This window comes from Thamnophis elegans, chromosome 16 (genome assembly GCF_009769535.1).
Source record: "Thamnophis elegans isolate rThaEle1 chromosome 16, rThaEle1.pri, whole genome shotgun sequence".
Classification (NCBI taxonomy): domain Eukaryota; kingdom Metazoa; phylum Chordata; class Lepidosauria; order Squamata; family Colubridae; genus Thamnophis; species Thamnophis elegans.
In genome coordinates, this window is record NC_045556.1 from 38,545,828 (window position 1) to 38,561,497 (window position 15,670).

Consider the following 15,670-nt stretch of genomic DNA (forward strand, 5'->3'; position numbering starts at 1 on the left):
TGCTACAGGTTCTTTGGGCGTGGTATGGCTTTGTGGGTGTGGTAGGGGAAGGATACTATACAATCCCCATTCCCTCCCTACTCCAGGGGAAGGATACTGCGAAATCCCCATTCCCTCCCGATCAACTGGGACTCAGGAGGCAGAGAGGTGGCATTTGCCAGTTCTCCAAACCACTCAAAATTTCCACTACCGGTTCTCCAGAAGTGGTCAGAACCGGCTGAATCCCACCTCTGCTTCCAGCCCTAGGATTCTACACATAGCTGGGAACAAACAGCTTTGCAGACAAAACAGCATGGAGTGCAATTTTAATTAAAACTTTTACACCCTGAGAAAGTAGCAACCCCTGGGAGGTTTTCAGCATCTTCAGGGGTGTGAATATTCTTTGACGCACACAAGTGTTATCGCCACTGGGCTGAGTGGCAGCCCCCATCATCTTGCTGAGACCTCGGAAGACCAGCTGGCCGGGAGCCTCACAGACCCCGCAGAGGGAGGAGGAAAGGAAATCAGTGTGCAAATTGCCCAGGAAACCAGTCTCCCCGTAGGGCAGGTGGCCAACGGTTCCCAAAGATTGCCTCGGCTTCTCTCTTCTCTTGATGTGTCAGTGGTTTTGCCTTTCCTGGCTCCATTCCTTCAAGATGTCCCCGGCAGCTTCCAAGGTCGAATCCTCCTGAAAGATGGAAAGAAAAAAGGATGAGCTTTTTAAAAATAAAATATATTTTTTATTGAATCATTATTTTGAAAAAGTGATAAACTAAACATGAAACAGGATTAGGAAAGGACAGGAAAAAGGCAGAGGAAGGAGGAAGGAAGTAAGTAAATGGATGAAAAAGGGGAAAGGAAGATTTTGATCACGTGAACATGGAAATATTGCAACAGTCATAAGTGTGGGGAATGGTCGGTTGAATGCCACTTTTTTGACTGCTGCTGTAACTTTGAATGGTCGCTCAATGAATTATTTCTTAAGTGGAGGACTACCTGTATATTGGTTAAAAAAAAATCCCACAATTCCAAGAAGCTCTTTCTTTTCAGTCTGCTTTGAAACCCAGACTGAAAAAGTAACTTTTAAACATTATTTGTTGTTCACCGACACACACACACACACACACACACACACACACACACACACACCGGATAACTTCACCTTTGCAAAGCAGAAACGCAAGAAATGTTCAAAATTCTTCTTCTGCGGGAGACTGTAGAAAGCAGAGACAGGGATGGAAGCCAGTCGCTGTAGGGGAAGGACATGAAAAATCAGCACAAAAGGCAAAATACACTTCTCTCTAAAAAAAAGAAAAGAACTGAGAGCAGAATTTATTCTATGTTAGGATCATTAAAGTATCAGCCACTTTGTGAGTTCCACTCAAAAGGCAGTTTGGGAAGTTGCAATGTCTTCTTGCCCATCGTCCCTAAAAATGAGGTTTACCTTTCTCAAAAAAAAAAAAGAGAGAGAGAGAAAGAAAAATGGGGCAAAATGTTCCCAGTTCAGAATAAAACATTAATAAAGGAACATTTCTTTAATGTTGCAAGATGCTGAGAGTCATTGGATAGGAGATGGAGGGCAAATAAATTGCATAAACAAACATTTATTCCACTTCCTCTGGATGCATGTTTTAGAAATGAATTATTGGTGTTGCCAATTTATCATGAAGAAAGTGATCAACTAATCAAGGAGAAATGGGGAAGATGGGGAAGAAATGGAGAGAGTGACCGATTTTATTTTCCTGGGCTCCAAGATCACCGCAGATGGGGACTGCAGCCAAGAAATTAAAAGAGGCTTGCTCCTGGGGAGGAAAGCGATGTGAAATCTAGACAGCAGACTAAAAGACAGAGACATCACCCTGCCAACAAAAGTGTGTCTAGTCAAGGCTGTGGTTTTCCCAGTTGCCATGGATGGCTGTGAAAGTTGGACCCTAAAGAAGGCTGAGAGCCAAAGAATGGAGGCCTTTGAACTCTGGTGCTGGAGAAGAAGACTCCTGCATTGAGTCCCTTGGACTGCAAGGCCATCCAACCGGTCAGTCCTAGAGGAGATCAACCCTGGCTGCTCTTTAGAAGGCCAGATCCTGAAGAGGAAACTCAAAGACTTTGGCCACCTAAGGAGAAGGAAGAAGGACTCCCTGGAGAAGAGCCTCATGCTGGGAAAGATGGAGGGCAAAAGAAGAAGAAGGGGACGGCAGAGAAGGCGGTGGCTGGCTGGAGTCACCGAAACAGCCGGCCTGAGCTTCAATGGACTCCAGAGGATGGTAGAGGACAGGAAGGCCTGGAGGAACATTGTCCATGGGGTCGTGATGGGTCAGACCTGACTTTGCAACTAACAACAACAATCAAGGAGAGATCCATTCTAGAACTAAGGAGACATTTACTGACAGTGAAAACGATTCATCGGTGGGATGGCTTGTCTGCAAAAGTTGTGGATGCGCTGCTTCATCCCTGGAGGTTTTTACGAAGAGACTGAACAGCCACTTGTCCAAAGTGGTAGAGGGTCTCCTACTTGAGCAGAGGGTTGGATTACAAGACCTCCAGGGTCCCTTCCAACTCTGTTCTTCTGTAACAAGAACCAGCTGGTAAAAATCTTCCGGATGAAGCTTCAGAGCCCCAGTAAGGGAGAATTATTTGGGGCTCAGGGCTGAAATGAGGGGTCCTGGGTGCTCAGAGAGACCCTCGCATTCTCCGCTCACCTTGTTCTTAATCATCCATTTTGCAAAACGAAAATCGTAGGGTTCTTCCGAAGGGGGCAAATCGATTTCTGAAAGAGAAGACAAAGGATAGGACAGATTAGATTAGATTGGATTTAATGAATTTATAGGCCACCCAATCCCGAAGGACTCTGGGCGGCTTACAACAAATACATTTAAAAAATAGAAAAGTTAAAAACACAGAAACATAGATTAAAAAAGACCACAACATACACCCAGTCTAATCGGGGCTGGACCTCAGTCATGGGGCCTGCCGGAATAGCCAGGTCTTAATGGCCTTTCGGAAGGCCATCAGAGTGGGTAGGGTCCGGATCTCTGGGGGCAGAGCGGTTAAGCCTCCCCTGTCCATTTACTAAAGTCCCTGCCATCCCCGGGACGTTTGGCGTGGCTGGGGGCAAACTCACTAAACGTCGAGAGGTCGGCAATTAGGAAGTAGGTGCCCTCTGGCACGATGGGTTTCATGCCCACCGAGACCAGGTTCTCCACCAGCAGGTCCCGTTTCCGCTGAAGCTCTTGGGGCAGCTGCACGAAATAGCTCTCCGGCTTGCCCAGGCGCTCCAGCTCTGCTTCAAGCCCTTGGGCCACGGCCTCCTGCTGAAGCAAAGGGCGAGAGAGAGAGAACGACGGGGAAGCAAGCCAGCGTCGCGTGGGGTCAAGCCAGCAAGGGGCGGCCCTGCCCGCTTACCTGAGCCGCCGTGGCACAGTGGTAGATCGCATTTTGGTGAACGGTTCTTAGGTGCTTCAAGAGGCGATCGGGCCCAATGGCCCAGCCGACCTGTCGAGGAGAAAAGAGGATTATTTCGTGTCTTTCGTGTTTCTTCTTCACAGCCTCGGCTATTATATTCCTAAGTCGGCAACCCTACCACCTCCTGCCACATTCCTCCCAGCGGCCAGTAAGATCCCACAGATTGGGCCTCCTTCAGATGCCGTCAGCCAGACAGTGTCGGCTGGCGGTTCCCCGGAGGAGAGCCTTCTCTGTGGCTGCTCCAAGCCTTTGGAATGAGCTACCCCCAGAGATCCGGACCTTACCCACTCTCATGGCCTTCAGGAAAGCTGTAAAAACCTGGCTGTTCCGACAGGCCTGGGGCTGTTGACCTCATTGTTGAGGTCCAGCCCCGATCGTAACGAATGTATGCGTGTTGTTTTTAATATGTTTTTATTGTCATTTTTTATTATTCTTCTTTCTTCGATATAAGCCGCCCGGAGTCCTCCGGGATTGGGCAGCCTATAAATCGTTTAAATAAATAAATAAATAAATAAATAAATAATAAATAAATAAAATAAACAAAATAAACAAAATAAACAAAATAAACAAAATAAACAAAATAAACAAAATAAATAAAATAAATAAACAAACTCGTGGCTCTTTCATCCGTCTGCTGCGGCTCCTGGTCGCCGGTTGGCTCCACCATTGAGAGGGCTTCCGGTTAGGACAGGTGGAGGAAAAAGGACGCCCTGCTAGGAGGAGACTCTATGGTGGTGGTGGGGGGAAAGTGGACTTCAAGTGGGCTCCGGAATTGACTGGGGGGGGGGGCCTTCCGGTTACGGCCTTTGTGGCTCTTTGGGTGTTTAAGGTTGCCGACCCCCGGGCCTAAAAGTCGACAGCTGGTTCTGCCGTTAAAAGAAAATGTTTGTCAAGGTTCTGACTGGCGTGTATGTGTGATGAGTGTGTCCATGAGTGTGTCTGTGGGTGTGTGGAGTGTGTAACAGGTAGGTGGCTCGACTTACAACCCACTTGTTTAGTGGCCAAGGGTTACTAACTTTGCACTGAAAACAGTGATTTTGCGATTGTTTGCCACACAGCCGTGGCAGCCCCCCCCCCCCCGTGGTCATGTGATCAGAATTCGGCCGCTTGGCCACTGACTCACATTTATGACCATTGCTGTGTCATGTGACCCCCCCTTTTGTGACCGTCGGACAAGCAAGAGTCCACAGGGAAGCCAGGTTCACTTAAGGACCACCTCACTGATTAAACAAGGGTGGCGATTCACTTAGCGACTGAGCCAAGGAAGGTTGTAAAACTGTCTCGCTCAGCCATGGATGCTTTGAGCCCCATGGAGGCTGTGGGTCGAGCACTCACTGTAGATCTATATTTCTACATTTAGTGGAGAGCAACTTGCGATACATCGAACCGGAGGCCTCCCTGTGTGCAAGACCCCTCCTGGAATGCTGCGCCCGCCACGCCAGGCCCCTCCTCACCTTCCATCCGGTGGCACTGAAGGATTTGCCAGCGCTGCTAATGCTCACCGTCCGCTCCCACATCCCTGGCAAACTGGCTATAAAACAGAGAGAGGGAAGATGAGCCTCCCGTCTCTTCGGCCAAGGACATTTGTGGGGGAAACCCACAGCCGTCGGATGTCCTCACCCATCCTCACGTGCTCATTCCCGTCGTAAACCAGCCACTCATAGACCTCGTCGCTGAAACAGACCACGTCATGCCTGACGCACAGCTCCGCCATGTGCTCCATTTCTGCTCTGCTGAAAACCTGCAGGGCCCAGAGGGACAGGCGGTTGGTTCCCTCTGAAATGCAACTCTCACCACAACAACCACACACACACAGACACACCCCTGGAAGGAGGGCTAGAGCCGGCCCAGGCGCTCCAATCGCGCCCACCTCCCAGCTTCTCCATTTGATAAAAACTGGGGAGGGAAGGCTGGGGTGGGTGGGTGGGAGGGAGGGATGAATATTAGGCTTGACGAGGGGTGTTAGATTTTAAAGTAATATGATTGCACATGTATACTGTCTTCTCTTATTTTTTCTTTAAAACTAAGATATGTGAAGTATATTGATATGGAAGCATAAATACCATCAACATAGAATGGAGTTTGCTCAGAAGCTGAAATACACCAATGAGAGGAAGAGTGGGAAACAGAGGAGAGAAGAAAGATGGGAAGAGAGGGATAGGAGAGAGGGTAAGGGGGGAAGATGAGGAGGATAAGGAGGAGTGGAATGAGGAGAGAGGAGAAGGAGAAAGGGAGGGGAAGTAGAGTAGAAAAGGATGATGGAGGGAAGAAAGGAGGTAGGAGAGAGGCAGAAGAAAGAGGTGTATGGAGAGCAGAAGAGCTAATAATGGGTTTTTATCTTTCTGGGCGTTGATGACAAGAGGAACTGATGTAATTACTACTTAATACTATAGGATACTGGCTATGTATAGTATACACGTGATTGTATGTTATGAAAGTGGAAAATAAAAAAAGTATATTTTCAAAAACAGCCTGAAAACAGTCCCCAAAATAGCCCGAAAAACGGCCAAAAAGGCCGTTTTCCGGCACTCCAGCACCCACGAACAGCAGCTGGTGATGGCACCCATGCCCACAGAGAGGGCATTGAGTGACACCTATGGCATCCCGGGTTTAAGGTTTCCTGCTTGAGCAGGGGGTTGGAGTAGAAGACCTCCAAGGTCCCTTCCAGCCCTAGGAGTCTATGATTTAAATACGCCTCCTCTCTCCCCCGCCCCCACAATGGCCATATTATTACAGCAGAGAATCCATCCTTACCTTCCCCAAAGGGTTGTTGGGAGAATTCAAAACTAGAACTTTGGTCCGCTTGGTGAAGGCTGCCTCCAGTTCGGCTGGATCAAGTTGCCAGTCTCTGCTGGATGCCAGCTTTTCACTTTGGGCAACTTTCTGGAGCAGAGAGAAAAAGGACATTGGCGGATGACCTGGTGCCCTCCAGATTCATTCATTTAACCTGAAAGTTACAAATTTCCCACTGCCTCTTTTACAGCCTGAGAAACTAGGGAGGGTCTCTTCGGAGCCTCTTTCTATGCCCCTTATGCAGCTCAAGGCTATGCCGTCTCTTATCTGACCGTTCTCTAAAACAACATTAAGAGAGTCTTGCCAGTCTGAAAGTACAAATCTCCCACTGTCTCTTTTACAGCCTGAGAAATTAAGGAGGGTTCCTTTCTGAGCCTTTTTCTCCGCCCGTTATACAGCTAAAGGCTAAGCGGCCTCTTATCCGTTCCCTTGGCAAACCCCCAAGGTCTTTCCCACAGAACACCAATGCCCTTAAATCTGAAGTGTGTCCTTCCCTTCCTTATTTAGGTGACCCATTAGTGGGCATTCACTCACCAGCCGGAGGGGTACAAAGACGGGTCTCCCGCCTGCCATTTTGGTCATGGGTTCATAGCAGTCAAAGTACGGCTCAATTATAATCACCTAGAGAAAACCAAGAGGGGATTCGGTGTTTAATTGAATCAAGGACCGGCATGTTATCTTATCACACAAATACACCCCATCACAGAGATAGTTTTTAGGCTCCCACATTCACACATTTTCAAAGACAGCAACACCCACTTTCAAACACCCTTAGCAGCTGGGGAATTCTGGGAATTCACACAGCGGGAAGGACGCTTCCATTCCCAGAATCCTCAGCCTATCAGGGTTCCAAATAGCATCCAAAAGTACGTCAGAGTCCAAGGCAAAGTATTGCTCAAAGTTCCAATTTATTAAGAGAGCCACATTGGCACATCTGGGACATTAACCCGATTCTAAAAGCTTCCCGGTTTTCCCCCACCCAGTTGAAAGTTCAAGATCTTGCTCCCTCCCCGACCCACGAGTCCATCACAGGGCCCAATCTCCCACTGCCATGTTGGCAGCTCCACCCATCCAGTTCCAGCCAGGCGCAGAGGTGCAGAGACAAAGGACGACCTTGGCTTTCTAGAAAGAATGTTGTTATGGCTACATGGCATCTAACTCCATACAGTCCATTCCCCCCCCCCCCCAATAGAAAATGCACAGGAGAATAATAGAAAGTGAGGCAGGCCAAAGACCCAAAAGAAAAGAGGGCTGCAGATGGCCTGACACACCCCCGGATAAACCACAGCAAGGGAATTCTGGGAGTTGAAGTCCATGCAGCCCTGGAAAGGGGACAGCCCGGGAGAAGCAATTGCCAGCTTGACCAAACGCAGCCCAGTAAAAGCAGCTGAGATGTCTCCTTCAATGGTTCAGCCGAGTCCGCTGCTCCCTGCCCACCGTGATTGAAACCCCGGACCCCCCACTTCACTGAAGGAGGATGGATGGGTACCCCGTTAATTACCTCGTCCCCCTCGTCCACCAGGGCCTGGAAGCAGCAGAAGAGAGCCTCGTACGCCCCCACCGTCACCATTATGTTCTTCAGAGGGTCCAGGTCCCTCTGGAGCAGCTTCCCAAAAAAACGAGCCAGGATCTCCACCAATCGCGGATGCCCCGGGGGGGGGGGGGGGGGGGAATCAGAAAACAATCAAGGATCCTTTTCCTGTTGGGACCAAAACCCTGAAAAGAAGTCTAGTTTCCAGGGAAAAAAACCATCGTAAATCTTTGGGACTCCTGGATTCAACAAATGGGTCTGAATGTTTGCCAGGTGATGAGGGCCCAAAATGCAGTCACATGACCCTGGCGGATTTTGTTCTGATGGGAGGCTTCCCAAGAGCCTGAAGCCGACTCCTGGTCCCCACAAAACCCTCTGTTATTAATTGTGGATTCTGCTCATTCACATCCAGCAAAGTCTTTCAAGGGAGGATTTACGGTCACAGACCTTATCTGGCTTGGAGAGCTGCCAGGCCGAGATTTGCAGAATTTGGCCAGGAGCCTTGGAGAGTCACGAACCAATGAAGGGAACTGATTGTCTCCTGCAAACTCCACTCCCCTTTCGCTCCTCTTTTATTTCCTCTGGGAGGGGCCATTCACCGTCCACCTGTGGCCTTACTCCCAAGTCGACCCGTTCTTTAGCTCTTCCCTTCCTCTGGCCACTCTGCGCATGCGCACACTGGGAACAGGCTCCAGCTGTTCTTCTCCCCCACTGACGTCTGACTCTGAAAGCAGCTGAGAACTGTCATACGGCTCTGCCCCCCTCTCTGCCTCCAACGCAGAGCCCGCCTCAGAGCCTTCCCCAGACTCCAGGACTGGCCCATCTTCCTCCCCAACCTCCTCGCTCTCCAAATCTGCTGCCAGTTCTGCTGCCCGCTGGCGAGCTACACGTGTGACCGTCAGAATTTCAAACCCGGGTAAAACCCTGAGGACGCCTGTTGTAACTTTGCATCAATTTTGAAGAGGTTGGCCGTAATCTGAGGACTACCTGTTGCTGACTTATTTGATGTTATTTGAAGCAGAAGTTAAAGTTTGGTGAACCAATCACAGCGCCCAAATTTGTCCCAGACGGTTAACCAGAAACAAACTTCACCCATTTTGGGTCACACGTAATTTATGTATGGAAGGGAGAGGTTTCACGTACAAAGGCCTGCGTGTATTGGTGGACCTTGGTGTTTTCTCCGCTGATCGCTTCCACGTAGGCTTTCTTGATGAAATCCGGCGGGGAGAAATTGGGGAAACCTTGGCCCAAATTCACTGCCTTGTGTGTAGCCGCTAGTCGGGAAAATTCCACCCTAAGGGGAGAAAAAAATCATTTTAAAAATTGGCATAACCTTGGCCTAATGGTTAAGGCACCAACCAGGCTAGAGAGCCAGAGGTCCTGAGTTCTAGTCCTGCCTTGGCCATAAAAGCCAACTGCGGGAACTTTGGGCCACCCCCTCTCCCAGCCTCGCCCACCTCCCAGAGTTGTTGAGGAGAAGGAAGACGTGCTCGATAGGTTTCCCACCTTGGATTATTTATTTAAAAAAAACAATAACAAAAGGCAGGATGTAAATAAATAAGGAAAATATGAAATCCACGACGGTTCGACGTTAAAATGGATGCTGTTCGTGGAAAACCTTATTTCCCATGAGGAATGGGGCGGCTTTACATTTTTGTAAACTGTCCTCCCTCTCTGACAAATAGTTTGGATTTTGCGGGTGCCTCAGAGGGTCCCGGGGAGACGATGGGGGTCCTTGGGCCACCCTTAAAAGAAACCCCCAAACCTTTCCCGAAGAAGCAAACGACAAACTGCCTACCAGATATTCTTGTCCACCCCTTCCAAGCGACGGGCGTGAATTGCCTTGGCCATTTTTTCCTAGATTAAAAAAGAAAAAGGAACCGATGGTGAATAACTCCATACCGTGGGCTGACCAACCCCAGCTAAGTCCCTCTTCATGTAACCCTCGACTTACGACCGTTCATAGTTTATGACCGTGCTGAAAAAAGTCCTCACACCTATCGAATGTTGCAGCATCCCCGTTCAATAATGAGGGTTTGGGCGCTTGGGAAACAAGCATATATTTAAGGGGTTTGCCTCCTTCCAGGTCACGTGCGATCTTCCCCATAAAACACAGTCAGTGGGGGAAGATGGATTCCCTTAACACAGTGTTTCTCAACCTTGGCAACTTGAAGATGTCCGGACTTCAACTCCCAGAATTGCCCAGCCAGCGAATGCTGGCTGGGGAATTCTGGGAGTTGAAGTCCGGACATCTTCAAGTGGCCAAGGTTGAGAAACACTGCCTTAACAACTGCATATTTCGCATAACAACTGCAGTGACTCACTTAACAACTTTAATTTTAAAAATTGTCGATCTGGCGTAACTTACTTAACTACCACATTGCTTAGCAACTTAATTCCGGCCCCAATTTTGGTCGTAAACCGAAGACTGCCCAGTAGTTGTTTTTCCCTTCCTTGCAAATGTAGCTGATCCCCGAAGGCCCAACCAGTGCTGCCTTAGAAAGGAGACCACTCAGAGATGCAAGGGAGAGGCCAGTCTTTAAAGCCGGAAAAACATCTTGGAAGAAAATCGGAGCCAAGGAAAATTCCAGAGAAATCCAGCAGAACTTCTGAGTGTGTTCTAGGGAAATTGTCCTGTTTTTTTTCCCCCACGCTTCAGTTGCAAGGAAATATCTCAGATGTTGGTTTTTTTCCCCAGATGGAGGAATATGAAAAGAGCCAGCGACCCAGAAGAACACAAAAGTGTGTCACACAACAAACACACCCCAGGCATCCAGGTCAACCAGCAGGAGCTCACAAACACGCCGTTTTGCACACACAGGGGAGAACTTCCCACCTCTTTTGGAAGGGGAGAAAACTTCAGAGAAATTTGCACTGCTCTTTCAAGGTGGCCCCTGTGGAAATGGAAGTCCGCTCCGTTTCAGCTGCTGATTCTTAATAGCAATAGCAATAGCAATAGTTAGACTTATATACCGCTTCATAGGGCTTTCAGCCCTCTCTAAGCGGTTTACAGAGTCAGCATATCGCCCCCAACAACAATCCGGGTCCTCATTTCACCCACCTCGGAAGGATGGAAGGCTGAGTCAACCTTGAGCCGGTGAGATTTGAACCGCCGAACTGCAGAACTGCAGTCAGCTGAAGTAGCCTGCAGTGCTGCATTTAACCACTGTGCCACCTCGGCTCTAATCTTCTCACAAGACTTGGGACTTTAGGCAAACAATTAAGCAAAAACTGTGACACACACCGGGTGTTTTTTTTTCCTCTTGCACAACATCTCCCCCACCCCCCAATTCTTCCATTTTGCAAATAGATAATAATGTTGCATTAAATTTAAATGCCCCCCCAATTCCCAATGACTCTGCGCAGCTTCTTATCCCCTGCTTTCCTCCCGAATTTCTGTGAAGAGAAAGCTCGTGCCTCAGGGAGAAAGAATTGCATTCTTTTCCTGACATGCTAGTTCTCTCCTTACGGGGAATTACAATGCCCCTAATTTGAGTGAAGGTGGCAGGGAGGTGAACATTTTTCCTGGCTGTGCCAGTTCTCTCCTTGCGTGTGAATTTCATGCTCTACGCCAGGGCTCTCCAAACTTGGCAACTTTTAAACAGGTGGACTTCCCCAGAAACCCCAAGCCAGCTAAGGAATTCTGGGAGTTGAAGTCCACATGTCTAAAAGTGGCCAGGTTTGGAGGCCTCTCCTCGAGGCAACAAATCCTAGTTACTGAACCATGGTGTTCTGACCGAGGCTTCCCAAGAAACTGAAGCAAACTCCTGGTCCCGACAAAAAACCCCTTTTATTAATTGGCTGTGGATTCTGCTCATTCACCTCCAGCAAAGTCTTTCAAGGGAGGATTTACAGTCACAGACCTTCTCTGGCTTGGAGAGCGGCCAGGCTGATATCTGCAGAACTTGGCAAGGAAAGTCACGAACCAATTAAGCGAAGTAATTGTCTCCTGCAAACTCCACTCCCCTTTCGCTCCTCTTTTACTTCCTCTGGGGAGGGGCCATTCACCGTCCACCTGTGGCCTTCCTCCCAAGTCGACCCCTGTTCTTTAGCTCTTCCCTTCGTCTGGCTACTCTGCATGTGCGCACACTGGGAACAGGCTCCAGCTGTTCTTCTGCCCCACTGATGTCTGACTCTGAAGGCAGCTGATAACTGTCAGATGGCCCTGGCCCCCTCTCTGCCTCCGACACAGAGCCCTCATCATCAGAGCCTCCCCCAGACTCCAGGACTGGCCCAGGTTCCTCCCCAACCTCCTCTCTGGCTGAATCTGCTGCCAGCTCCACTGGCCACTGGTGGGCCACAACAACACAGCCAATCAGTTGTGCTTCCTACCTTGGTACGATAGTAGCCAAAGTACAAACACGTAGATGTTCTCCACAGACCATGAATCAAAGGCAGGCCGCGACAAGGCCAGCTGGCGGTCCGAAGACCTCTGCACCTTTTCATGCATAAATAGAACAAAATAAATGTTTAACACTCTGCCTAATGGAATCTTCTCCTCTTGGATTGGATTTGGGCCATTCATAGGAACAAAAAGAAAAAACACCCCTCCACATTTGCTTCAACAGTTAAGTTGGAATTCCTCCATTTGGGACAAGCCACAATGTCCCATTTTCTCTCCCCCCCCCAACCAACACCTTTCTAAACCAGGTTTTGCACATTAACCAGGGTTTAACCTTGGTTTAGTAAAGCAAGCAGAAGGGACCGTGGACTTTGGACAAAAATGTGGATGCTCTTGAATTTTGATGTTGGAGAAGATCTTCTGGGCATTCCATGGGTGGCCGGGAAAGCAAACCAAGATATCTCAAATGTGCTTTTTTTTTTCTTCAGAAGGCGACTGGACTGTTTTAGATACAGATTAACAGAGTTGGAAGGGACCTTGTAGGTCATCTAGTCCAACCCCCCGCTCAAGCAGGAGACCCTACACCATTTCTGACAAATGGCAGTCCAGTCTCTTCTTGAAAGTCTCAAGGGATGAAGCTCCCACAACTTTCCAATGCGACTTCCGTTCCATTGGTTGATTGTTCTCACTGTCAGGAAATTCATCCTTGTTTCTAGGTTGAATCTCTCCTTGTTCAGTTTCCACCCATTATTCCTTATCTGGCCTTCAGGTGCCTTGGAGAATAGCTTGACCCCCTCCTCTCTGTGGCAGCCCCTCAAATATCGGAAGATGCTCTCCTGCCTCCCCTGGTCCTTCTCTTCCCTAGACTAGCCAGGCCCAGTTCCTGCAACCGTTCTTCATGTTTTAGCCTCCAGTCCCCTCATCATCCTGGTTGCTCTTCTCTGCACTCTTTCTAGAGTCTCAACATCATTTTATAGTGTGGTGACCAAAACTGGATGCAAAACTGGAAGAAGGGTCAAGGAGACCCTCTATGCTAGAACTGAACAGCCCAGCCTCAACAGAAAGGGAACACAGCCCAGTCCTTTCAGAAGGTTCATTCAAGTGCTAGTTAAACCAGGATTTCCCAATTTCAGTCACTTTAAGACATGTGGACTTCCAACTCCCAGAATTCCCTGGTCCGAGGGGGTGTGGAACTCCCAGAGTTCCTCAGGGTGATCTGGGAGTTGAAGTCCAACTCACACTTCAGCGCTGACAAGGTTGAGAAACAGTGATGGGTGTTGCGATATACGTGCAGGTATGCATCTGCCATACTGTAACACGTATAGAACAGAAGCAATAATTAACCATATGATTAAATCAGTAAACTAAAAGCAATAATTGGCCATATGATTAGACCAGTAAGACAAACTGTCCAACTCCAAGCGTTGATTAAATCAGTACCCTTAACACTAAGCAGATCAGCAACCACAGACTTGTAACTAAGCGTTGATTAAATCAGGGGTTACAACTGTTTAACTCTCAAACATTAATTAAGCATTGGATGTTTGCATGATGATAAAAGGTTTATTGACTATGAGTGTTCTTCGAGTCTACATGAGAGTAAATGAGTTACCATATACTGTAAGCTTGCACAATCGTGATTGGTCCCCATTGGCTATGTGAATCCACCCCTCCCTTGTGTATGCTCAATAAAAAAGGACCCCCAGACTTCGTTCTGGGTCGGTTTCGTCCCAAAGGAAATTCGTGTCCGAGTGTTCCTTCCTCATTGGCTTCATGAACCACCCGCGGAGAAATCGCAGATGGGGTCTGAAGCAACCCAACTTAAAATATATTGATTAACCATCACACTTTCTGGGAATATAGTCTTAAGGTTCTCCATTCATTTCCCTTATCGCTAACCAGGAGACCAGATTATCCAGCCTACAAAACGATACCCAAAAAGGAAGATTAGAAAAAGATTTGTAAAAAAGATTAGAAAAAAAAACGAGAAAGAAGAGTAAACAGCTTAAGAGGAAACAATACAATCAATCTGGATCTGAGTTGCAGAAAATCCAGACAATGGAAAGGCGAGAACTGGAATGTTTGCCAGCTACCAAATTCTTATCTGCCATCTAAATTATTGCAACCGCCTCTGAAAAACCTCAACAGCAGTCACCAAGTTTGCACAACACACTTCCCGGGTAAATTAAACCGAAATTATTCCTTCCCAGAGAGGACTGAAACCGGTTTGAGAGACAAAGAGAGTGGGAGAGAGAGAGAAAACCATTGACTTCCGATTCTTTCCAGTGCAGTGGGTTTAATAATTGCATTTACAGCCTGAACTTTGGGCATTGCATTTCCTTCCTACAACTTCACAATGATTCAACTTTCAAATTAAAATCTAACTTCCATTATCGTTCCTGCTTGGAGTACAAAAGCCAATGGTGATTTCCCAATAGAAACAGGCCTGGAAACAGCCAGGAAGAAAAAAAGACAATAAACTAAAATCTCTTAGTTTGTAGGGGAATCTCGCACCAGATCCCTTTGTGTCTCCCCCCCCCACCTCCCCTCACCCTCTTGCAAAGTGACAGAGAGAGACCAAGGACACCCCTATTCAACCTTGAGCTGCAAATATTATCTTCTGCTCCTAGTATTTCTTGTCGTTGCAGAGCCCAGGAGGATTTAATTCGGCAGCCGAGTGACGCCAGAGGTGGAAACCCTGCCCGAAAGCCACAGCTGGCAAGAAGAACTTCACACATACACACGCACACACACAGTCAAAAGATACTTACAACTTTGCTTTCTCACAACACAGCATCTATCATACTTCCTGGTCCGAGCCCAAAGGCCTCTTCTTCCAACAGCTGATTCGTTCTCCTTTTCTAGTGGAGGGATAAAGGGACTGCCAGCCAATCGGGAAAGCTACTGGCTGCATTTAAAAGTAGGCGTGCATGAGAGGGCCATGCGCTTCTATTTGGTGCATTAAGCCTTGTGAGCTGCAGCTGGTTCGGGGGATTGCCGTGTGTGTGTTTGTGTGTGTGTGTGTTTCTTTGCCCACAAATCAGGGTTTGGTCAATTTCAAACCCGCTGGCTTTATAATCCAGGTTATTCTCTGTCGACGAAAGTGGCAGCTGACAGTTTGCCAACATTGCACACTAGTTCCCACATTGTACATTCATCATGTTATAGGATCGTCTGACTGATGATGTCGTGGCACGTCAAAACCGCGGTCCACTAAAGCGCGCCCGATTAAAGCGCGTACGTGACGTCATCATCAGCGCAACAAATACGACCGCGGAGAAAAAAGGGCGCTTTAAAAAGCGCTTTTAAAGCAAGCCGATTCACATAAAGGTAAGGGTTAGGTTTAGGGTTAGGGTTAGGTTTAGGGTTACGTTAAGCATTAGGGTTAGGTTTAGCGTTAGGTTAAGGGTTAGCGTTAGGTTTAGCGTTAGGTTAAGGGTTAGGTTTAGCGTTAGGTTTGGGGGGGTTAGGTTTAGATTTACGCGTTAATTTTAAGTTTACCGCTCACAGCGTGCTGTTTTCGTCGTGCTGTGATGACGTCACGTACGCGCTTTCGTCGAGCGCGC

At 48.1% G+C, this 15,670-nt stretch overlaps 1 protein-coding gene across 4 annotated transcripts; it reads right to left on the reverse strand.

Moving 5' to 3' along the window:
• Positions 1 to 293: 293 nt before the first annotated feature.
• Positions 294 to 14,976, reverse strand: KYAT1 (kynurenine aminotransferase 1). Of its 4 annotated transcripts, none has more exons than XM_032233561.1 (14): positions 14,876 to 14,976; positions 12,095 to 12,200; positions 9,561 to 9,619; positions 8,906 to 9,056; positions 7,733 to 7,882; positions 6,766 to 6,852; positions 6,193 to 6,321; positions 5,059 to 5,179; positions 4,893 to 4,969; positions 3,379 to 3,468; positions 3,098 to 3,284; positions 2,676 to 2,743; positions 1,142 to 1,228; positions 294 to 667 (listed from the first exon to the last, which is right to left on the reverse strand). In XM_032233561.1, exons 1-14 carry the CDS (start codon positions 14,899 to 14,901, stop codon positions 599 to 601), a joined length of 1,407 nt encoding a protein of 468 aa, XP_032089452.1. In that variant the 5' UTR covers positions 14,902 to 14,976; the 3' UTR covers positions 294 to 598. The 4 variants fall into 4 exon arrangements, with proteins under 4 accessions (XP_032089452.1, XP_032089451.1, XP_032089453.1 ...); XM_032233560.1 differs by having other exon boundaries at positions 3,098 to 3,287; XM_032233562.1 differs by lacking the exon at positions 12,095 to 12,200 and having other exon boundaries at positions 3,098 to 3,287; positions 14,876 to 14,973.
• Positions 14,977 to 15,670: the final 694 nt, after the last annotated feature.

Excerpts from the sequence above, each read along its gene's own strand:
- KYAT1 (XM_032233560.1), bottom strand. The coding sequence starts at position 14,901 with ATGCTGTGTTGTGAGAAAGCAAAGTT. Across the intron at positions 9,620-12,094 it reads TTGGCTACTATCGTACCAAG|GAAAAAATGGCCAAGGCAAT; the intron begins GTAGGAAGCACA and ends TTTTTAATCTAG. Across the intron at positions 9,057-9,560 it reads GGGGTGGACAAGAATATCTG|GGTGGAATTTTCCCGACTAG; the intron begins GTAGGCAGTTTG and ends TTCTCCCCTTAG.